A 24,524-nucleotide genomic window follows, 5' to 3' on the forward strand; every position below is an offset into this window, starting at 1 on the left:
AGAGACTGAACGCAAGACTCGCAATAAGTCAATCAAATTCCTCAAAGTCAAGTGGTCACACCATTCCGACCGTGAAGCCACCTGGGAACACGAGGATCACCTCCGTTCTGAGTACCCGGCGTTCTTCCAGTCCTAGATCTCGGGACGAGATCCTTTCGTAGTGGTGGAGTGTTGTAACACCCCGGATGTAATTTACCTTATATGTACTCCAACTCTTGCCGTTTCCGATGCTAAGTTATTTTATTTTATCGGGTTCGGGTTTTTGTCTCCATGTGCTGTTGCCGTTGTCATGCATCTCATATCATGTCATCATGTGCATTGCATTTGCATACGTGTTCGTCTCATGCATCCGAGCATTTTCCCCGTTGTCCGTTTTGCATTCCGGCGCACCTATCTCCTCCGGTGGTCCTTCTACCTTATTTTCGTGTGTGGGGGTTAAACATTTCCGGATTGGACAGAGACTTGCCAAGCGGCCTTGGTTTACTACCGGTAGACCACCTGTCAAGTTTCGTACCGTTTGGACTTTGTTTGATACTCCAACGGTTAACTGAGGGACCGAGAAGGCCTCGTGTGTGTTGCAGCCCAACACCCTTCCAATTTGGCCCAAAACCCACCAAAACTCTCTCCATCATCTAGAGCGTTCGATCACGATTGCGTGGCCGAAAACCGCACCTCATTTGGACTCTCCTAGCTCCCCCTATGCCTATATATAGATCCTCTCCCGAAATTTTCGGGTCTTCTTCCCCAAACCCTAGATCCCCTTCCTCTCCGCGCGCCGGACAAAGTCCGGACGCGCCAGACACGTCCGCCTGCTTTGCCCGGACCAACCGCGAGCAGCCACGTGGGCAGCCGCGCCCACATCGTCGTCGGCCCGCCCGAGCCCGCGGGAGGCCCCCGTGGCCCAGATCGGCGCGCCGCGCCCGACTCCTTCACCCTCCCGCGAGCCCGAGCCGCCGCCGTCCTCTCCTTCAAGTCTGGTCACCGCGCCGCCCCGCGCCATCGCTAGCGGCCGCCGCGCTCCTCGCCGGCAGGAGCCGCACCTCGCCGCCCCCACCGTCGCAGCCTCGCCGCCGACGTCCGCCGCCCCCGCCGCCTTCCTCCCGCGCCGGCGTGCGCCGCGCCAAGTCCGACCACTCCTTCAAGTCCGGCGAGCTACAGTAACTCCAGCGGCCTCGGTTTTTGTGCGATCTGGATCTGAGATCTAGACTCGGTTGACTTTCTCCCTGAAACCCTAGTTATTTTTGCATTCTTGCTCCTGCCATAACTCCGCATCCGTAACTCCGTTTTGGCGTGTAGCATATCAAAATGTTCACCTCAGAGAGCACATCATTTCATCTCATTGCAAAATTTTCATTTGAGCTCATCTTGATGCCCAAAATGCTATTGAAAGAGAGCTATTTGAGTTAATTGTCAGATCTGCTGCACCAAATAGCTATTTGTCATTTTTGCCATGATTAATGTGTGCATGATATGCTCCTGAGCTCTACATGAGTTTTTTTTATATACTTTGCCATCTTTACAGAGGTGCTTACTATGTATTTTTGTGATATGTGTGGTGACTAGCACAAGCTTGCAAAGTAGTGCATTCGTTAATGCTGATTTCAGGGACTTAGAATTTCTCTAAGTCCTTGATCTGTTCTTATCAATATGCCATATGTCCATGTTGTTTCCTAGTGATCTGTGCCTCTTTTGAGGATGATCAGTAAGGATGATTTGTTAATATTGTGATGCTATATCCATACATATCTTTGTTTGCAATTATAGAGCACCCTAGCTTGAGTCAATCGAGCTCTACTTTTGCTATTTCGTGAATCCTGACAGATTGTTTACTTGTTAGCGATTTTGCCGAGGATGTTGTTGTTGATCCGTGCATGCTATGTTGTTGTTCTTGCCATGTGTAGCTTCTATAATATGTATTCTTGATGGGTGTATACTTATTTTGTCATGCCATGCTCTGTAGTGAGTGCATCGAGCTCGTAAACATGCCTACTCGTTAACATATTTGCATGCTCCAGTTTTTCACTAAGTCTGTAATCTGTTTATGTCTTTGCCATGTTCACATGCTTGCAATTGTATTTTCTGATCCCTTTTGGCTCAAGGTCACTAAGGGACTTTTGTTAAGTGCTTTGAGTAGCTTCATACCATGCCTTGCTTTGCCATGTTAAGTTCCTGTAGCATACAGTTTTCGTGCTCCAGAGTGTGCTACCTGATCTGAAATTCCAGGCTTGTGCTAATTTCACTAAGTCTGAAACCTGTTTACCATTTGCACTTTTGCCATGCTTGTTTGAACCTGTTAATGGATGAATTGGCCGTAGCTCAGTATTCATCTTTTGTCAAGCATTATGAGTGGATCCCTGCCATGTATTTTGTCGCTATGTTTGAGTGTTGTAGCATAATTATCTTGATGCATTTAGATGGTTACTTGCTGTTTATCGCAGACGGGTGCCATATTTATTTTGCTTGCCATTTCCAAACCGTGCATCCGATTCCGGTGATCTTTATATCGATTTCAACCGAAATCACCTCACCTTTCCAGTGGCACTCTTGGATTTCCAAGTGGAGGCCAGGTTCAATCATTCCTTGGCAAATCTTGCATATGCATCACATATCGCATCCCGCATAGCATACCATGTTTGCATCATGTTGTTTGAGCTTGGCACGTGGTTGATTGTATTCTTTTTGCTCGTTTGTCTTGTTTGGGTAGAGCCGGGAGATGAGTTCATTAACGAGGAGCCCGTTGAGTTTGCTTCCGAGGATCCAGTCAACTCTGACAATTTTGCAGGCAAGATGATCATACCCTCGAAATCACTTCTATCTTTGCTTGCTAGATGCTCGCTCTTTTGCTATGTGTATGCTACGATGCCTACCACTTGCTTATCATGCCTCCCAAATTGTCATGTCAAACCTCTAACCCAGCATGTCCTAGCAAACCGTTGAATGGCTATGTTACCGCTTTGCTCCGCCCCTCTTAGAGCGTTGCTAGTTGCAGGTGAAGATTGGAGATCATTCCTTGTTGGAACATTGTTTATTTGTTGGGATATCACTATATTATCTTGTTATATTAATGCATCTATATACTTGGTAAATGGTGGAAGGCTCGGCCTTTTGCCTAGTGTTTTGTTCCACTCTTGCCGCCCTAGTTTCTGTCATATCAGTGTTATGTTCTCGGATTTTGCGTTCCTTACGCGGTTGGGTGATAATGGGAACCCCTTGACAGTTCGCCTTGAATAAAACTCTTCCAGCAATGCCCAACTTTGGTTTTACCATTCGCCACCTAGCCTCTTTTTCCCTTGGGTTCCACGGACTCAAGGGTCATCTTTATTTAAACCCCTGGGCCAGTGCTCCTCTGAGTGTTGGTCCAACCTGTCAGCTACCGGTGGCCACCATGGGCAACTCTGGGCTGGCCTACCCGTACCTTGGACAATCCGGTGTGCCCTGAGAACGAGATATGTGCAGCTCCTATCGGGATTTGTCGGCATATTCGGGCGGTGTTGCTGGTTTAGTTTTACCATTGTCGAAGTTGTCTTGTAGAACCGGGATACCGAGTCTGATCGAAATGTCTCGGGAGAAGGTTTATCCTTCGTTGACCGTGAGAGCTTGTGATGGGCTAAGTTGGGACTCCCCTGCAGGGATTTGAACTTTCGAAAGCCGTGCCCGCGGTTATGGGCAGATGGGAATTTGTTAATGTCCGGTTGTAGATAACTTGAACTTTAACTTAATTAAAATGAATCATCCGCGTGTGTAACCGTGATGGTCTCTTCTCGGCGGAGTCCGGGAAGTGAACACGGTGTTGGAGTAATGTTTGTCGTAGGTTGTTCTCTAGTTCTTCGTTCGTGCTTTGCCTCCTCTTCTCGCTCTCTTTTGTGAACAGGTTAGCCACCACATATGCTAGTCGCTTGCTGCAGCTCCACATATTACCTTGCCTTTCCTATAAGCTTAAATAGTCTTGGTCGCGAGGGTGCGAGATTGCTGAGTCCCCGCGGCTCACAGATTACTTCCAAACCAGATGCAGGGCCCGATGACTCCGTTCCAGATGATGCGCTTGAGCTCAAGTGGGAGTTCGACAAAGACTCACGCCGTTACTATGTGTCTTTCCCTGATGATCAGTAGTGGTGCCCAGTTGGGGCGATCGGGACCGTGTCGCATGTTGGGGTTGATCTTTTATTTTGGTGTCGTAGTCGGACCATGAGTGTATTGGATGATTGTAATGTTATTTATGTACTTGTGTGATGTGGCGAGTGTAAGCCAACTATGTACCTTTCCCCTTATTATCTATTTACATGGGTTGTTGTGAAGATTACCTTACTTGCGACATTGCTTTCAATGTGGTTATGCCTCTAAGTCGTGCTTCGACACGTAGGAGATATAGCTGCAACGAGGGCGTTACAGAGCACCCCAAGCAATTTGCGAAAGGCTGCCACTAGAGCAAGCAAGAAGAAAACTTCAGAGTCTGAGGATGAAGACTATGTGGCCACTGAGGATGAGGCCACATCAAAGAAGAAAGTGGTTAAGAAGGAGTACAGCTCAGCTGCAGTTAAGCCAGGAATGAAGATCAAAAGGCCAGCAGGAAGACAATCAATGTCTAAGGCCAGAGCATCCTCTCAAGCATCTTTGGAATCTCAACCCAAAGAGCCTGTTGCAGAAGGAAAGAAAAGGAAGGAAAGGGTCAAGAAGATCATGGCCAGAGTGATTGGAAAGGCTTCCATGATGGAAGAAGAAGAGGAAGAAGAGGTTGCTGCACCAGCACCCAAGGCACAGAAGCTTATGGGTGATGCTATCAGGACAGGGGCTGCATCATCAAAGCCCAAAGAAGCACCCAAAGCTGCCTCCAAGCCCAAGACTGCACCAAAGAGAAGTACCAGAAACATACCAGCTGCTGAGAAGAACAAGGCCCCAGTGCCTGAGACTGTTGCTGAAGAAGAAGATGAAGAGCATGTTCTGAGAAAATTGAAGCCAAAAATTCCAGACCACAATGATGCTCATCCTGTGGCTGAGAACATGAAGATCAGGAGAGACTCAGGACTGAGGAAATGGAGAGAGACAGATCCATATGCTACAAGAAGAAGAACTATTGTTGATTATAGGTTCCACACAAAGGAACAGCAGGATTTCTATGAGACAGTGCTGCTGGACAAGAAGCCTATAGTGTGTGATATGAGGTGGGTCAACTGGACCTACATGAAGGAAAATGAGGAACACTATCCTGGTGTGTTTAACAGCTTCCGTGCTTGTGGAGTTGTAGACTTTGTTGGGCAGAAGCTCACAAAGTGGAATGAGGAGCTCATAATGCAATTCTACTCCACAGCACACTTCTATCCAGATGGCAGGATAGTATGGATGTCTGAAGGTACAAGGTACCAATCAACTATTGAGGAATGGGCCAATCTGATCAATGCCCCAAAGAAAAGTGAAGATGACTTGGATGTTTATGCCAAGAAAAAGATGGACCACAATTCTATGTCACAGATTTACAAGGAGATTCCTGAAGATGCTCTTGAGACTTTCAAGTTTGGGTCAGTCCATTTTCTTCTGTCAGGACTGCCAACGATCAACTGGATCCTAAGGCACACTCTTTTGCCAAGTCAGGTGACCACAACATGATCAGAGGGCATGCAATTAACTTGCTACATATATTTGATGTGCCATAGAAGTTCAAGGTCATGAGCCTTATAGTTGAGACTATCAAGAGGACAGCAGCTGACCAGAAAAGAAGTTGTGGATATGCCCCACAGATCCAGGAGTTGATAAACTCAAAGATGGGCAAAGGCACATACTTGTTGGATAAGGAACACTTGCCTATCTATCCTGACTTCGAGGACAACCAAGTTGTGATGAATGAAGATGAACCCTCCTTAGTGCAAGCACAAGCAAAGAAGGAGAAGGCAAAGATGGAGAAGGTTGCCAAGATGCCAACTCAAGAGGAGGCATCTGAGTACTTTTTGAAAAGCAAGCAGGAACAACTTGGTTACTTGATAGCATCATCTCTGAGGATTGAGAAGGGGTTGGCCACCCTAACTCAAAACCAGGAGAGCCTGGAAAGAATCGTGGAACAAAAATTCTATGATTTAGATGTCAAAGTAACTGAGATTTAGTCTGTTGTGGAGCAGCTACAGGATGACATGCAGGAAAGGAAGGGCAAGACAACCACTGATGCATTTGCCAGAGTGCCTCGAGCTCAGAGATCTGCTGTAGGGCCTGTACCAGACACTAGAGCCACTTCATCTGCACCAGCTACAGCTTCAGTGCCACCAGCTCCAGCACCTACCCCATCAGCTCCATCTACTTCGACTGAAGCCTTCGTCCTTGGCGTTCTCCGGACACCACCACCTGAAGACCAAGCCTGAGAGACGTTCTAGTGCTATGCATTTTCTATGAACTTTTTGGTAACTTGTTGCCAAAGGGGAGAAAAATGTATAGATCATAGGCTTCGAGAGAGAGCGTTGCTTTTTATTCTCTCTTGCTTTGGTGGTTGAACCTTGTTTGTCTTTTGATTGCTTGAGATACTATGTCATTATCTGTGAGACATTGATGATCATGTGGTTGATCATAAGCTACACTTATGCTTGTTAGATGATATTATCTTACTTATCCTTATATGATCATTCACTTTGCTTGGTGATGAGTGCATGTATTTAATTCTTATCATTTTGAGCGCTCCACCAAGATGTATGTGACATGGAAGAGTAACCCATGATCCTAACTCATTGTGCATTTGTAGTCCAAAGCAAATCTTAAGATATGCACAAATTTAGGGGGAGCTCTTGCTTTTCACATACTTCTCAAAGCGACAATATCTTTCACTCTTATTATCATTTGTCGAAGCTTTGATCTATATGTTGTCATCAATTACCAAAAAGAGGGAGATTGAAAGTCCAACTATCCCTGGGTGGTTTTGGTAATTCCTAACAACATATAGCTCATTGAGCTAACATTATTCCAAGATTAATATCTCAGGAAAAGCTCAATGAATGGCATGGCATGGATGAGGAAAGTGGATCCCTCAAAATTCTAAGTACAAAAAGTTTGGCTCAAGCTTCAAGATCAAGACTCTACATTTTATATTTTAGTGATCCAAGATCACATTGAGTCTATAGGAAAAGCCAATACTATCAAGGAGGGATGAGGTGTTGCTTCATGGCTTGCTTGCTCAAAGTGCTTAGTGATATGCTCCAAAACCCTCAACTACCTTCCCACATCCACATATGACCTAAACCAAAAGTCAAACTCGGCCCCACCGATTCTATATATCCGGCGCCACCAAGTTTCAAATGTCATAGCCACTGCCACAAACCCTAGCAATTCGGTTTCACCGATAGGGATCTCGGTCTCACCGAGATGGGATTGTAATCTCTCTGTTTCCCTTCGTAACATTTCGGTCTTACCGAGATGAGCGATCGGTCCCACCGAGATTGCAATGTAAACTCTCTGTTTCCCTTTTGTAACATTTCGGTCTCACCGAGATGAGCGAATTGGTCCCACCGAGTTTACCTGACCAACTCTCTGGTTAGCTTATTACCAAAATCGGTCCCACCGAGTTTGTGTAATCAGTCACACCGAGATTACGATATGCCCTAACCCTAACCATATCGGTCCTACCGAGTTGCATCTCAGTCCCACCGAAAATCCTAACGGTCACTAGGTTTGCTGAATCGGTCCGACCGAGTTTAACCATTCGGTCCCACCGAGTTTGGCAAATTGTGTGTAACGGTTAGATTCCATGTGGAGGCTATATATACCCCTCCACCCACTCTTCATTCATGGAGAAAGCCATCAGAACATACCTACACTTCCAATACACATTTTCTGAGAGAGAACCACCTACACTTGTGTTGAGGTCAAGATATTCCATTCCTACCATATGAATCTTGATCTCTAGCCTTCCCCAAGTTGCTTTCCACTCAAATCTTTTTTCCACCAAATTCAAATCCTCTGAGAGAGAGTTGAGTGTTGGGGATACTATCATTTGAAGCACAAGAGCAAGGAGTTCATCATCAACACACCATTTGTTACTTCTTGGAGAGTGGTGTCTCCTAGATTGGCTAGGTGTCACTTGGGAGCCTCCGACAAGATTGTGGAGTTGAACCAAGGAGTTTGTAAGGGCAAGGAGATCGCCTACTTCGTGAAGATCTACCGCTAGTGAGGCAAGTCCTTCGTGGGCGACGGCCATGATGGAATAGACAAGGTTGCTTCTTCATGGACCCTTCATGGGTGGAGCCCTCCGTGGACTCGCGCAACCGTTACCCTCCGTGGGTTGAAGTCTCCATCAACGTGGATGTACGATAGCACCACCTATCGGAACCACGACAAAAACATCCGTGTCTCCAATTGCATTTGAATCCTCCAAACCCTTCCCTTTACATTCTTGCAAGTTGCATGCTTTACTTTCCGCTGCTCATATACTCTTTTGCATGCTTGCTTGAATTGTGTGGAGATTGCTTGACTTGTGCTAAGATAGCTAAAATCTACCAAGAACTAAAATTGGGAAAAGGCTAGATTTTTATTTGGTCAAGTAGTCTAATCACCCCCCCCCCTCTAGACATACTTTCGATCCTACAGTACTAAAATAACACGGAGCTATTCTTTCTGATCGATCTAACCAAGAGTTCGTACTAAAATAACACCAAAGCAAATTTAGATTCATAATATTCAATCCAACACAAAGAACTTCAAACAGTGCCCCAAGATTTCTACCGGAGAAACAAAGACAAGAACGTGCATCAACCCCTATGCATAGGTTACCCCAATGTCACCTCGGGAATCGGCGAGTTGAGTTTCAAAACATATATCAAGTGAATCAATACGATACCCCATTGTCACCACGAGTATCCAATTGCAAGACATATATCATGTTAGGGAACGTAGTAATTTCAAAAAAATTCCTACGCACATGCAAGATCATGGTGATGCATAGCAACGAGAGGGGAGAGTGTTGTCTACGTACCCTCGTAGACCGTTCGCGGAAGCATTATATCAACGCGGTTGATGTAGTCGTACGTCTTCACGATCCGGCCGATCCAAGTACCGAAAGCACGGCACCTCCGAGTTCTGCACACGTTCGGCTCGGTGACGTCCTCGCCTTCTTGATCCAGCAACGGGGCGAAGTAGTAGATGAGTTCCGGCAGCACGACAGCCTGGTGATGGTGTTGGTGAAGAACAATCTCCGCAGGGCTTCGCCTAAGCACTACGAAAACTAGGACGGAGGATAAACTAGAGGGGACGGGGTTGCCGGCACACGGCTGGGTGTTTCTTGATGTGTCTTGGGTGCTAGCCCTACCCCTCTATTTATATGTTGAGTCTTGGGGTCGAAACTTGGAGTAAAAGCCTCCACAAAGTTGGTTTCACCCGAAAGGCAAGAGTCCTTCTCGGACTCCAGGGCCAGACGCCAGGGTTCCCAGCGTCTGGACCCAGACGCCAGGGACCCTGGCGTCTGGCCCCTGGACTCCGCAAAACTTCCTTTTGTGCTTTCCAAAAACCTTGTGGGCTTTCCCCTTTGGCCCAAATAAAGTGTTCTCGTACCCAAACATTTCGGGAAACATCCGGAACCCCTTCCGGTGAATTCCGGAACCCTTCTGATGACCAAACACTATAATCCCATATATCAAACTTTATCTCCGGACCATTCCGGAGTTCCTCGTCATGTCTGTGATCTCATCCCGGACTCCGAACAACATTCGGTCACCAACATACATAACTCATATAGTACTATATCGTCAACGAACGTTAAGCGTGCGGACCCTACGGGTTCGAGAACTATGTAGACATGATCGAGACACCTCTCTGGTCAATAACCAATAGCAGGACCTGGATGCCCATATTGGCTCCTACATATTCTACGAAGATCTTTATCGGTCAGACCACATAACAACATACGTTGTTCCCTTTGTCATCGGTATGTTACTTGACCGAGATTCGATCATCGGTATATCAATACCTAGTTCAATCTCGTTACCGGCAAGTCTCTTTACTCGTTCCATAATACATCATCCCACAACTAACTCATTAGTTGCAATGCTTGCAAGGCTTATAGTGATGTGCATTACCGAGTGGGCCCAGAGATACCTCTCCGACAATCGGAGTGACAAATCCTAATCTCGAAATACGCCAACCCAACAAGTACCTTCGGAGACACCTGTAGAGAACCTTTATAATCACCCAGTTACGTTGTGACGTTTGGTGGCACACAAAGTGTTCCTCCGGTAAACGGGAGTTGCATAATCTCATAGTCATAGGAACATGTATAAGTCATGAAGAAAGCAATAGCAACAAACTAAATGATCAAGTGCTAAGCTAACGGAATGGGTCAAGTCAATCACATCATTCTCCTAATGATGTGATCCCGTTAATCAAATGACAACTCATGTTTATGGTTAGGAAACATAACCATCTTTGATCAACGAGCTAGTCAAGTAGAGGCATACTAGTGACACTCTATTTGTCTATGTATTCACACATGTATTATGTTTCCGGTTAATACAATTCTAGCATGAATAATAAACATTTATCATGATATAAGGAAATAAATAATAACTTTATTATTGCCTCTAGGGCATATTTCCTTCATATCAAGTGTTCTCAAATCCATAAAAGTATTCAATCTGATAACAATGAAATCTCAAAGGAAAAAACTCAATTCATCACAACAATATAGAGAGGGAAATACACCATATGATCCGACTATATTAACAAAGCCCGCGATACATCAAGATCATGACATCTCAAGAACACGAGAGAGATAGAGATTAAACACATAGCTACAGGTACAAACCCTCAGCCCCGAGGGTGGACTACTCCCTCCTCATCATGTTGGCCGTCGGGATGATGAAGATGACCACCGGTGATGATTTTCCCCCTCCGGCAGAGTGCCGGAATGGGTCTAGATTGGTTTTCGGTGGCTACAGAGCCTTGCGGCGCCGGAACTTCTGATCTAGGTTAACCCCGAGAGTTTTCGGAATATTCAAATTTATAGGGTAAAGAGGGGGTGCGGGATGCCACCGAGGTGGGCACAACCCACCTGGGCGCGCCTGGGCCCCCAGGCACACCCTGGTGGATTGTGCCCCCCTTGGGGCACCCCCAGGTGCTGCTCTGGCCCATCCTGGGTGTTCTGGTCTATAAAAAATTCTCTAAAAAGTTTCCCGGTGTTTGGACTCCGTTTGATATTGATTTCCTGTGATGTAAAAAACAAGCAAAAAACAGCAACGGGCACTAGGCGTTGGGTCAATAGGTTAGTTCCAAAATATATATAAAGTTGCTATAAAATGATTGTAAAACACCCAAGAATGATAACATAACAGCATGAATACTTCATAAATTATAGATATGTTTGAGACGTATCATGTACCATCTGGCAGCCTCACAGGAGCATCTCTCCAGGACGATCGACGGTGCTCGGTACGAGCGCTTGTACTCGTACCGTTGCTCGTACCCAAAGTTGGAACCGACTAATAAAAAATACACTTTTCCAGGATGGCGTGCGCTCGTACCGAAGGACAACACTGGCGATGAATTTATAGACCGTAAAATGGCATAGGGTACGACCACTCCCGGTCATACAACCACTCGTAACAGGGCAAAAATACTCCCATTTTGCTTATATTCGACGTCTGAGATTGACAGAGTACTTTCTAACCGATCATTTGCCTTCTACTTTTTGTTATTTACCTTCAAAGCTCCTTTACCAATAATTCTTCATAGCAACATATGTTGCTTTTTTGTGTGTTACTTTTGCAAAAATCTGGACTTTATATGGTGACATGTACGATATAGTGCCAACCGTATAAAAGATCCGCACAAGCCAGGTGGTTGCTTCAATTCGATGAACCTCAACCACCGGTTCTTCAATTCCATGTTATTTTATTAATTGTTGGCTATGTGTCGGTCGGCTAGTAAGCAGTTATTTGATATGCGTTATCTATTTATGTGTGTCCTTTTCATGTTATTATTTATGCTTACGGTAATTTAGTGACTGGAGATGTCCGATCCATCGGTGTAGTTTGAGGCGTTCAACTCCCTAAGTCACACATGAATTTAATAGATAGTTGTGCAAATCGAGAGATCTTTAGGAGACATGCGTTTATATCTTGAGGGAAACACAATTATTCTAGGGATCACGGTTGTCGATAGAACTTATTGTCTTCGGTCCGGTCATTGTGAAATTAATGTCTTTTCATTATCCGCCACTGATATGAGACGAGCAGTAGGATGATTGAGTTATCTTAATGTGACGCTGCTTGACGGACAATGTTATGCGGGGGGCCATCCACCATTAATCAATTGTTATATCCCATAATACAAGGTATAGACTTAGTCGTATGCGCTAATAGTCAAAAAGCTTAACCCCAATCAGCGCCAAAGCCTAATGGGGATGTACCTAGATACCAACGTTTTCATCGAAAACATCATATATTTCTCTGTTGTTTATTTTCTCTGTTTAGTTTAATATTTAATTTTCGTTCGTTCTAGTACTAGTTTAATTGTCGCATTTTATCGCTTTCCTAGCAACCAACTTTATTGAAATATTTTCAAACTCTAGTTTGGGTGTAAGCGTAATTGCGTAACTGACAATGCAGTTGCGGGGATAGTAATGTCTTCCTTTTCGCTCCCTGCGGGATCAACAAACCTTGCTTACTATGAAATTGCCGCATCGCCATGTGCACTTGCAGGCCATCACATGTATACTTCTGTGAGTATTACAAAATACTTAAAGTTGCACACCAAATACTATGGTCCTTTCAGAGTTCTTTCTAAAGTGGGAGCAGTCTCTTACAAGTTACTGCCACCACAAGGGTGCAAATTACATGATACGTTCCATGTTTGTTAGCTCAAGTAGCACCTGGGGCCTGCAGTAGTTCCTTACCATTGCTCAAGCTTGATGGAACAATTCTTATCGAACTTGAAGCCTTACTACAACGCAAGCTCATTCCTAGGGTTTAGGGTAACATTTTGAAACAACCTTTCACCTCATTTTATAGTTAAAATGCAATGACCAAACAATACAAAATAGTGAGGAAGCCGAGTATGAGCACATGAGAAGTTGAAGATGATGCCACTCCATGGCCAATGACACCCAAGCTCCACGATGACGCCCCCGGGAGGATAACATCGCCGCCGAGTCCAAGATGTTGGTCATGGAAGAACATACCCGCTTAGTTCAAGGTAACATCGACATTTCTATAGTGCAATGGTTGATCAAATGGAAGAACTTATTAGAAGAACATGCCATTTGGGAAGATTCTACTTCATTCATAAGGCTTTTTCAGGATATCAGCCGAGTGAGGAAGTCTGAGCTCAAGAAGGGGGCATTGTCAGGCCCCATTCCTGGTGATGTTTGGCGAATTCGTCACTTAGCTATGTTTAACTGAAGAAACGTAACAAATTTATTGTTCTCATCATCTCGGACTCATTCCTGCCATCAGATCTGCTTCTAACGACAACATATCGCTTCGTCGAGCTGTTACGGTGACTGCAACTCTCAATCGCACATCCAACAACCAAAGATGGTCTACATGTGTCCCTGTTTGAATTCCGACAAGAGCTTCATAGCCTTTTTTATTTTTAATCTTATGTTTTGCTTTTTTTCATAATGTTAAAATATAATAGCCCGGGATCCCGATAAGAAGATACATTTATCTTGGAGTAACTGGGTGAGACTATTATAGTATTAGCCTTTACATGAGATCGTAAGATCAACATCAAACTTTCATATTTAGACTCCAAAAAATTCTTAAAAAAAAATTATAACAACCTGCAAGGTATGTCTACAGCTAAAAAAAACTTAGCTCGAAACTCGATCTCAGTTAGAGATTCGAAAAAACAAATCCAACTATGAATAGTGACACCTTTGGGTGAATAGTATTTGACACCATTCACATCTGATTTTATCTTTTTTGGTTCTCAGTGTAGTTGAATTAGGAGCTGATACTTTTTGAGCTTGTAAATCAAACATGGATGTGTGTCTCCAGTTTTTCTCAGAATTTTTGAACAATGTTTTGTATCTTCAAAAATATTGATCTCTTTCGATCAGTATAAACCCTAGCAGATCCTGATAATCATGTACGGGAGTCCACCACTTTCCATTTTTTCTTCTGAATCTGCTGTTCTAACCATTGTCCAGTTAGCAGATCCTGATAGCCGTCCATACTCCCAACTCCCAAGAGTACAGCGAGACATGTGAGACAGATCCCTCCTCCATGGAGCACGGCGACGGCAAAACCGCCGCCAAGCGAACCAGGCTCTCCGCCGCCGCCGGCGGCGGCACCGACGACCTCCTCAGCGCGCTGCCCGATGACTTGGTTCTCCACATCCTTCACACGCTCCGCGATTCCCCCACCGCCGCCCGAACCAGTCTCCTCTCCCGCCGCTGGCGCCGCCTCTGGGCCCTTCTCCCGCACGTCTACTTCCCCGGATACACCGCCCCCCACCTTATAGCCCCCGCCCTCGCCGCCCATGAAGCGCCGACCCTCCATCACCTCGTTGTCTTCGTCCAGGACGCCCCTGCCGAATCCATGGCGGCCTGGCTCCCAATTGCTTCACGCCGCCTCTCCGGCGATCTGTTCTTCGACAACAAGGTGCAGCAGAATGGTGGGCGGGACGAGGCCGGAGAAAGAGGGGCCTTTGAGCTGCCCTGCTTCAAGAACGCCACCTTGCTCTCGCTCCACCTGGGGTTTCTCGGCCTCGCGGCGCCGCCTACAGGGGTATTCACCCGGCTCACCAGTCTCTGCCTTGTTCACTTCCGGCTACACGGTCCGTGCCAGCTCGGGGACGCCCTCTCCTCTCCGCGGTGCCCGGCCTTGCGAGAACTCACTCTCTGCGATGCCCGGGGCCTGGACAATTTCACCATACATTCGGAGTCTCTAATGACAATAAAGCTCAGGAAATTGCGTGGCCTGCAGCGCCTCACTGTTGTGGCGCCGGCACTCAAAGAGTTAACTGTCTTCTACAGCTTTGCTAATGCCCCTAATCCAAGTCAACCGGTTGCCACCATCTCAACCCCTCGGCTGGCGTCGCTTGAGTGGGGTGATGCTTATGATCCAGTCTCTGTTCAGTTTGGCAGGATGAGACGTCTTCAATGGCTGGGCACAAGCTTTTATGTTGTATATGGACCAAGTGGCATTGAACACAATCGCGATTTGATGAGGCTCTTGCGACACTTTAAGGTCATCAACAGTTTGAGACTTACACTGAACTATCAGCGGGTGAGTTCATCCTTCTCTTATTTGGAGTTATGCAGTCACTTGTAACATGCTAAAAAGTCAATAGATAAGGAAGAAAACATAGGTTTTGTAAGGAAACGAACATGTCATTTGGGTGATTGTGGCATTTGACAATAGCTGGTGCAAAATTCTCACTTGTGTTCGGGGTGGTACATAATCATCTAGATGATGATGGCATTCCAGAATAGCTGGTGCAAAATTTTCACTTGTGTATCTTGCTGAGTCAAAGCTCACTGAATCTTCGTTGTTCTTCACTGTTCAATACTTAGTGGTGGAATACAAAGAACTACTAGAAGAATACTGCCTAGATCTTTCATATTGCCAAATTAGAGTCACAGTCATCTGTAAAGACAATAACTTTTGACGATCTAGTTCAAACCACGGATTCATCAGCTTATCATTAAATACCCTCCTAAATGAGAGCTTGATAGAATGACCATCCCACACTTGCTGTATGGTATTGCACTGCTCTCTACAAATGCAGTAAAGGTCCCAGTATTGAACAGTTAATGGAGAAGACCCAAACCAGGCATCTTCCCAGAACCTAATATTCTTACCATCACCTACTGCCCACCTAGAACCAGACTTAACTGCTTTTGCAGCCCACATGACCCCCTTCAAGAAAGTAGAGGCTCCCACAAAGTCACTACAGATAATGTTAGGGGAAGAAAACCAGGTATCAACTATGCTTCTCCAAATCTTTCCCTCACCAGCCATATACCTCTTAATCCAAGATCCTAAATGGCAGATGTTAAGGTTATGCAGGTTAGGTATACCTAAACCTCCAAATTCCTGTTTCATACATACTAGTTGCCAGTGGGCTAAGTGGATCTTCTTATGGCCTTCAAAGTCATTCCATAGGCAGTTAGCCATTTGGGATTGATCGTATCAATAAGCCCATTTAGGGAACTTTAAGAATGAGAGAAGGTACACAGGGATGCTAGCTAAACAAGTTCTGATCAAAATAATTCTCCCTTTATAGGATAAAAGCTTCCGTCTTCAGCCAGCTATCCTCTTAAGGATCTTGTCAATAATGGGTTGAAGGTCTTCCCTTGACAGCTTATCGAAATGCAAAGGCGCCTAGGCACTTGATTGGGAAGCACTAACAGGGCACCCAAAGATACCAACTAAACTATCTATCTCATGAGGTTCCATATTCAGGGGAATCATTTCACTCTTGTCATAGTTAATTTTCATCCCTGAGACCTGTTCAAAACAGATTAGAACCCATTTCAAATTGGTTGCTAAGACAGGGTCTATATCTACAAACATGATAGTATCATCTGGATATTGGAGGCTAATCACACCCCCAGGACACACAGACTAGCAAAGCCCTCTGATCAGCCCAGTAGTAGCAGCTCTAGATAGCATCCTCAGTACAACTAGATTAAAGAGCAGAGGGGAAAGGGAACCCCCCTGCCTAAGACTCTTACCAGTAAGAAAGATATCACTATCGGCATAGTTCAGTTTAACACATCCTTTGCGGGTAATCTTATGGATAGGGATGCAAGCAGACGGCGTCCGCATGTCCGCGACCATCCGTGAATAGAAAATTTACACTAACACGGCTACTTATGGATCCAACCTAACCATTTGCAACCAAACCCCCTAATTTTGAGCAACTCATCTAGGAAATCTAAATTGACAGTGTCAAAAGCTTTCTCATAATCCAGCTTGAACACTACCCCTTTATCATGTAATCTAGCTAGAGAATGGATAGCGTCATGAACAGTTAAGACATCTATCAAGGTTACACCTTGAATGCCTCCCACCGTGCCAAAAATGTTTAGATTTGATATAGAAAATCAGCATTGAGTTTTGTTTTTGTTTTTTTTAGAGCTGGGCTTACAATGCCCAGGTTTTGTATAATAGAAATCCAAAGTGAACTTGTTAGCTTATAACAACCTTTTCCCATGTGCTTTACAAGACCATGTGTTCTACTTCTTTTACAACTATTATATATTCCAATGTACAACCTTTTTTTTGTGACATCTTAGAAATCTGCAGGACCTAAGTAACAGGCAATACTTGATGGAGGATATGACAATGCTCCCAGTCATTTCATTATTGAGCATTAGTGTAATAGCACATGGACATGCCTGTGGAGCCAGCTTATTCCATGTTCTCAGGATATGTACCGGTGTGAGAAGGCTGATCCTAACATTAAATCCTCATACCTGTTTGGAGGTAAAGCTTTCCTTAATTGTTTATCTCATACGTGATTTCTAAGGAAGTCAGAAAAGCATGCGTTTGCATTTCATGGCATGCCTTAACTTGATCTGATAGTGCCCAAATTTAGTAATGATACTCCCATGGAGACAGATAAGGTGACAGCTGAAATGAAGATGATCCAGTGGCATGGCGTAGGGGATAGGGGAGTAGGAGCACGAATGTGGGATACAGCCAATTGATAAAAGTGTCTTTATTTCTTGATTGATAATTGATACTCCCTCTGTCCGAAAAAATGGATGTATCTAGCACCAAGTCAGTGCTAGATACATCCATTTGAGGGACAAGTTTGGGACAAGCTTTTTCGGACGGAGGGAGTACGTGTGGATGTGGTGTCCCTTATCTGGGAGGGCTTACTTGAGTACTTGACTCCCAAGTAACAATTCAAAAGGTTCTAAACGATCTCTATTGTGCACATAACAACTACGGTCCCCTTGACAAGCAGCCATCCTCGAGCTGCTCTGGTGGTGGTCTGGAGGACATGGTTTCTGCCGAAGGTGGCCCCACATCAATGAAGCGTAACGTTTCCGTCTTCCTGTTGTGGTCTGCCATGAAGATGGAGAGCTGAGCCCGTTCCCACTGAAGCTCGTATTTTTTTTTTGAAACGAGGCAAAAGATTTGCCTTTTTCATTGATTAAGAAGAAGAGAGTTGCCCGGTTAATTAGAGGAAAACCGGGCGAAAACCAAGATTACAAACCCCACATGGGGCACTCGCGGACGACCTGGCCACAAACGCCAAACAGTCGACCGAAGCGTCGATGACATGGCAGCTTCGATTTTTCTGACGAGTTTCACAGGAGAAAGTTGCAAGCCTCGCATCGACCTAGTCTAGCGCAACATCCGGAGAGCACCGTCCACTGAAAACCGCCCTCATGGAGTCATCGTTGCCGCAGTGGCCCCGTCACCCGCAGCTCCGACTTCTCTGTCAAAGCCAGAAACCATCATAGGCACACCCATTGGCGCACCAGACCTTCGACATCAGAAGGACAAGCCGTGTCCCGGCTCTGCTCGCCACCATCGTCGTCGCCACACACATCACAGCGCCACACCCACCTCGCATCACCAGTTGGCCACCTGCCAACCGTGATGCCGTGTACGTCCAGCCCAAGGGAAGCTTGTGGGGTTGTGGTTTGTCTTCAAACTGACATGGTGCAGGAGAATTAAAACTCAGATTTGGTTGCCTTATGTATGCAATGCATGGATTAGCACCGGCCAGCACTTCTTCTGGTTCGTTCCTTAAGCTCTATACTGCCATGCAAATACAAGCATACAACTGCACAAGTTGTTTTGTGCACTGTTGGACTTTCTCCTAGTTCGCACATATTGAAGTCACCGTCTTGAGCTGGCCCAGTTGTTGCACTGAGGGTCTTGTAGGTTGCATTGCCTATTGGCCTTACATGGCCTGACATGGGTATTCCCTCTTTCTAGTCCCACTCTTCTCCAACAGAGCTCCCTCACTGAGTGAGCATTCGGCATTCCTAGTATGCTCCACTCATTCTACGCCAAGCACCCAATCACAGGATCAGAATCACACTCTAGATCATACCTTTCACGAAAGAAAAGGACAGGCAGTCGCTGCTAAACCAAGATCTCCATCTCTTGACTCCGTCAATCAATCTTACCTTATAGGGCACAAAGGTATATTTACCATACGAGTTGCTGCCAATGGGAATCAGCACTGCCTTTTGGATGCTGCCCTCTGTGTTGGTTGTAACACCACGTGGTAGTTCTTACTGATCTGCCACTTCTGTTATGCTAGTTGGTGTGATAACACCTCTGTTTCATACCGTCACCTCTGGGTTGGGCTTCGCCAGCGCTGCTGGAGCGATACGATAAAGATGGCAGACTGTTGGAAATGTGTGGCTGTGGATGTTTAAGTGAGTTATTGCATGACAGGCCCAATCTCGGGTTTAAGGCAAGATATGAACCAGTCACTCCATAACACAGTTAAGAGCTAGGAGTTGGGACATACTATGTGTTCTACTAAAGCTTCGATGCTTATTTTCTGTAAAGGCAATTTAGGCATTCATGTTCTTGTGTTTATTTACAGAAAGTTTTGATGTATGTTTTGTTGGTGGCGTATCTTGAAGAGCTCAGGCAGTCTGAAAACATTTCTGATTTTTTGTCCTTTTGCATAATAAGTCGCTACTAACCTGATACACTCCTATTTCAGGTACAAACATGTCCACTAGGTTGCATATGTGATCAGCCACTAAACTGGAGATCTGAGGAGCTTGTGCTGGATTACCTCCAAGATGTAGAAATCAGAGGGCTGAGAGGAACCGAATGGGAAGTAGCTCTGGTGGAACGGTTATTCGGCTGGTCAACAGCACTAAAGACAGTGAATATAACGTTCTTCCGTTTAATGACTGAAAGCAGGGCCAAGGAATTGCGCCAGATGTTACTACGCTTCTCCAGTCCAGGCACATGTATGACATTTTAGCTGTATACTGCGATTCATGTTCAGTATGTTGTTATGCTCAATAGTGGCGATGCATTTTTCTTGTGAGATGGTGAATAATTTGCTGGGATTTGTGTAGAACAGCTCGGTACTTGTTACAGAGTTCTTGAATCGGTTGTTGAGACTTAACTGGGACATGGATTTTTAGCTATATTGTCACAAAGTACTCCCTCCGTCCCCTAATGTAAGATGTTACTACATCCAATACATCCAGGGACACATCCTGACGTCTAGACAGTAATAGGAGAGCCGGCAATCTAACACTAGTCACCGAATTTTCTATGTTTGTCCGCCAATGCCCCGCTCGGGCATGATGGCCACCCACGCACTGCACTCACACAACGGCAAAGGAAGACCACGACGAAAAGGTAGGTGACGCACGCGGGCGGTTGGAGAGGTAGGGGACCCCTGGCCATCTTCAGGTAGCTGGTACTTCTAAATTGTGTTGGGATTTTCATCGAAGAGGGGAGATGCAACACAGTAGAGATAAATATTTCCCTCATTGAGAACCAGGTTATCGAACCAACAGGAGAACCAAGCAAATTCCCTTCAACAACACCTACACACACAAAAACAAATACTTGCACCCAACGCGAGCAAGAGGGTTTTCAATCCCCTTGAACTCGTTACTTGCAAGGATTAATTCTGATAGTAATAGATAGATAAAAAGAAAAGTAAAATAAAAGGTATAAAATTGCAGCAAGGTATTGTTTATTTTTAATATATGATAAAAGTAGACACGGAGACCATAGTTTTTATTAAAGGCTTCTCTCTCGAAGACATATCATACAGTGGGTAAACAAATTATTGTTGGGCAATTGATAGAAAAGCGCATAGTTATGATGTTAGATCACACATATAGGAATCACGTTGCTGGTGCATTTGTTAGCCCAAAGGGCATAACAAGATATTCATAGTGGCCCATGTAAGTTGAAAATGTTGTCTTAGGAATGTCTTCAGGTCTCATCCTGATTTGGTGATATCCACTCCTTAGGTCTATCTAGGAAAAGTATTTGGCCCCATATAATTCATCTAAGAGGTCTTCAATGACAGGAACAGGTACTTATTCTTAATTGTCATGGTATTCAATCTCTTGAAATCATTCCAGAGCCTCCGTGTCCCATCGTTTTTCTTAACAAGAATAGCTGGTGAGGAGTAAGGACTAGAACTGTGTTGTATGATGTGTCTGTACAACATCTGCTTGATTAGTTCTTCCATGACATCTTTCTGGTGGCGAGGAATTATATATGCCCTTTGGTTAATGATTTTTGCATCACACAGTAAAGGAATTGCACGATCACGGAACCTGGCAGGAGGTGCAGTTGAAGGTTCCTTGAACAATTCCTCATTTCCTTCGGAATTTATTCAATTTCAGGAGGGCACTGTCATGGTTTGTCACTGTTTTTCTCAGACACGGGAGAAACCAGCAGCAGTACACCACCGTGGTTGGTCCACTAATCTTGTGAAGTTAAAAGTTTCAGTCATTCGTATACTGGAGGGCATTGTTTCATCTTGAAAGGTGATGTGTTTCCCAGTAATATCAGTGATTCTCATGGTCGTAAAATAAAGTTCATTTCCACAGGGTTGTACTTCTTGAGCCAATCAGTTCCAAGGATTATGGCATAGCTCTCAAGTTGCAGAATTCTGAATCATCAGAAAAGGAGTGGCCCTGAATTGTGTATGGGCAGGATTTGCACATAAATTGTGTCCATAGGGTTCCACCATTAGCAACTTGCACCTTCATTTTTTTTGTTGCTACTGTGGGACAAGAGATTATGTCAGCTAGGTCTAGAGACAGAAAAGTGGATGTGCTGCCACTATCAATCATGGCAGTAGCAATTTGAGAGCCTATTTTTATGTTGATAGTGAATGTATTTGGAGTGGCTGCAATGCCCATCATAGCATGCATACAGATTTTGAGTTCCTCTTCTCCTTGTAGTGCTTAAAATTCAGCAAGGTCCTCTTCACTCTCAATCATGTAGACAATTCTAGGTTGTTCTTCTGCTTGAGCTTGTAGAGCTTGCACCTGGTTTCTCTGACTAAGCTTCCACACTTCTCGGAGCTGGTTCCCAAGGCTCTTTACACCTGAAACATATGCCTTTTTGCCTAGCTTGTTGTATGAGGGCCTGGTTAGAGGGCAGTGTTGGCGTTTGAACCGCATGAGCTTTTGTCATGTCAAAATTTACTTGCCTCCTGACAAAGAAAGGAGTGAAAGGAGGCTTCTTCATATTAGCACTTGTTCCAGTCTTCTTGCCGTCCACATAGCATCTTGTAGATCTTTGGGCTTGTTGCACCACTGGTGAGCTTGAGTGTAGTCAGATAAACCAACAATGAAACTGTTTGTGTAATAATCATCAGGTAAGCTTGGATTGTCTCTTCTCATTAAATTGAGTGATCACTCAAATTGCTTAATATATTGGCCCACTGTCCCAGTTTGCACCAAGGCATGAAAATTCTTGACATTGTCACAAATAGAGCTTTCAGCAAATCTGTCACCTAGGTATTTACAAAATCTGTGCCAAGGAAGAGTTTGAGCACTGAAACCAGTCCCTCTTCACCATTGAACTGCAGTTCCTTTCATATATGAGACAACAAATTCAGTACTTTGCTCCAGGGGTGTCCTGGCAGTGTCAAAGTACTGTTCAATCGTTTGTATCCAACGTTTCGTGTCTCCACTCGCAAATTCAGATATGTTGAGCTTAGCTGGTTTAACACAGAAAATGCCTCTTTTATGCTCATGAGGGCTAGTGCTTCGTGTCTAGAGTTCTTATTGTTTGGCTTACAAATTCAGGTATGTTCAGCTTAGCTGGTTTAACACAGACAGTGCCTCTTTTATGCTCATGAGGGCTAGTGCTTCCTGTCTAGAGTTCTTGTTGTTTGGCTCAGCTGCTTCTTCTTCAAACAAGTACACTGGATTTTCTAGTTTCTGAACTTGTTGAGTTGTGTTAGCAAGCTGTCCATAGTGAGGATGTCTGTAAGGGTTTTTCTGTGGGATATCTGTTGGTTGCTCTTTAGCAGCTTGGTCATGTACCACCGTAGTAACCACTCCTAGGTTTTTATGCAAGGTTTAGTTGATGTTGCCTTGTCTAGGAGAAACCCCAATTTCCCAAGCTATGTGTAATCTTCAGGTGTGACGAGTAGTATCTCATTTGTTGAACGTTTGCCAAAATTGGGTTGGTCAGCAAAAAATCGATCAAAACTTGATTGGATCTTGGAGAAACTGCTCTGCAGATCTGCAAAATTCTGATTTATTGAGTGGGTGAATTCAATGAACTCATGCATGTCACTATCAGCTATGCAGTGTTGTTGGAGTTGACAGACATCCAGATGCAAGGACTTGAGTTCCAGGGCATCTGTGTCTGCCGAATCCGATGGTGAAGCCACAGATGAGAGGTGTGTAGGGAAAGCAGAGTACTTTCACCCAACATACCCAGATCTGGGAGGGGGGGCTAAATTTTACAACCAACCCGTGGCAACCACACCCGCACTACCAGATCCTACCACCACCGCCAACGCCCGCCGCCCTAGTGCACCGGAGAGGAAGGATGTGTGGGATTTTACTGCCAAAGAGTTCTTTGGTAACCACGCCCGTGCCTTTCCTTCACTCGAATAGTCTACCGACGCCTACGCCGCCTAGTGCTCACCACCTCCCGAACCGGAACAAGGGAAGGATTTCACCAACGAACCGAACTTCCCATGCCACGATCTAACCCGTCGCCGAGGACTGATGGCTCTAGATACCAATTGTCAGACTCTTACTCACTGACGAACATGAACATTAGGAAATTTAGAGGGGTCTCACTTCAATTTCGGAGGAATTTAGCTAGGGTTCTTACAAGAACAGGAAAGTAGAGGCCAATCACTCCAGTGACAGCTAGGGTTTACAACCCGGATTACATCGATGCCTCTCTGGGAGGGATCCCAAGCTTATCAATACAGGAAAAGCTACTAAAAGTAAAAGGTGCTTGGACAGCACAGGGGAAGACCAATGAAAGGTGGCTCAAGTCACTGGTTGAATATCAGCCGTCGGACGCCGATCGTCCGTCTTCTAGCTAGTCAGTTAAAGTTGCCAGTGTATCGCTTTGGGTCTTCATCCAGACCGCTCACAGGAGATCCAAGGGTTGCGGCTGTTGCCGGAGGAGCTACAGTCCACTGGAATGATTAGATACAGGGAGAGCCTAACAACGCTCAAATATTTAGGAGCGAGTCTTCATCCAGACCGCTCACATGAGATCCAAGGGTTGCGGCTGTTGCCGGAGGAGCTACAGTCCACTGGAATGATCAGATACAGGGGAGGGAGAGCCTGACAACGCTCAGATATTTAGGAGCGGTTTGATGTACAACGTTCTAATTGCCCTAACACCAACACAACCACAGAGCACACAACATTGGTCAGGCCCAAACTAAACATAATAATTCAACCTGATGTGTATCTCCCCTGAGGCTGGTTGTAATGAAGAGATCAGATACTATCATACATATGATACTACATCCGTAATGCATAGTATCATAAGTTAGGGCCAATTCTTTTGCTAGCTTCTAGAATAAACTGGTTTCAGCTTATTCTAAAAGCCCAACCAAATTTAGTTTTTTAGAAGCCTAGTAGTTAAGACTTGACTAGTAAG

At 45.0% G+C, this 24,524-nt stretch overlaps 1 protein-coding gene across 1 annotated transcript; it reads left to right on the plus strand.

Moving 5' to 3' along the window:
* Positions 1-14,058: 14,058 nt before the first annotated feature.
* Positions 14,059-20,050, plus strand: LOC119354739. Its single transcript, XM_037621483.1, has 3 exons — positions 14,059-15,191; positions 17,217-17,396; positions 19,612-20,050. Exons 1-3 carry the CDS (start codon positions 14,187-14,189, stop codon positions 19,879-19,881), a joined length of 1,455 nt encoding a protein of 484 aa, XP_037477380.1. The 5' UTR covers positions 14,059-14,186; the 3' UTR covers positions 19,882-20,050.
* The last annotated feature ends 4,474 nt before the right edge of the window (positions 20,051-24,524 follow it).

This window comes from Triticum dicoccoides, chromosome 2A, assembly GCF_002162155.2.
Source record: "Triticum dicoccoides isolate Atlit2015 ecotype Zavitan chromosome 2A, WEW_v2.0, whole genome shotgun sequence".
In the NCBI taxonomy this organism is placed as follows: domain Eukaryota; kingdom Viridiplantae; phylum Streptophyta; class Magnoliopsida; order Poales; family Poaceae; genus Triticum; species Triticum dicoccoides.

Bases quoted from the DNA above. Each gene is read 5' to 3' on its own strand.
- LOC119354739 (XM_037621483.1), top strand. From the start codon at position 14,187: ATGGAGCACGGCGACGGCAAAACCGCCGCCAAGCGAACCAGGCTCTCC. The intron at 15,192-17,216 runs GTGAGTTCATCC...AGAAATCTGCAG, and splicing joins TTACACTGAACTATCAGCGG to GACCTAAGTAACAGGCAATA. The intron at 17,397-19,611 runs GTAAAGCTTTCC...CTCCTATTTCAG, and splicing joins ATCCTCATACCTGTTTGGAG to GTACAAACATGTCCACTAGG.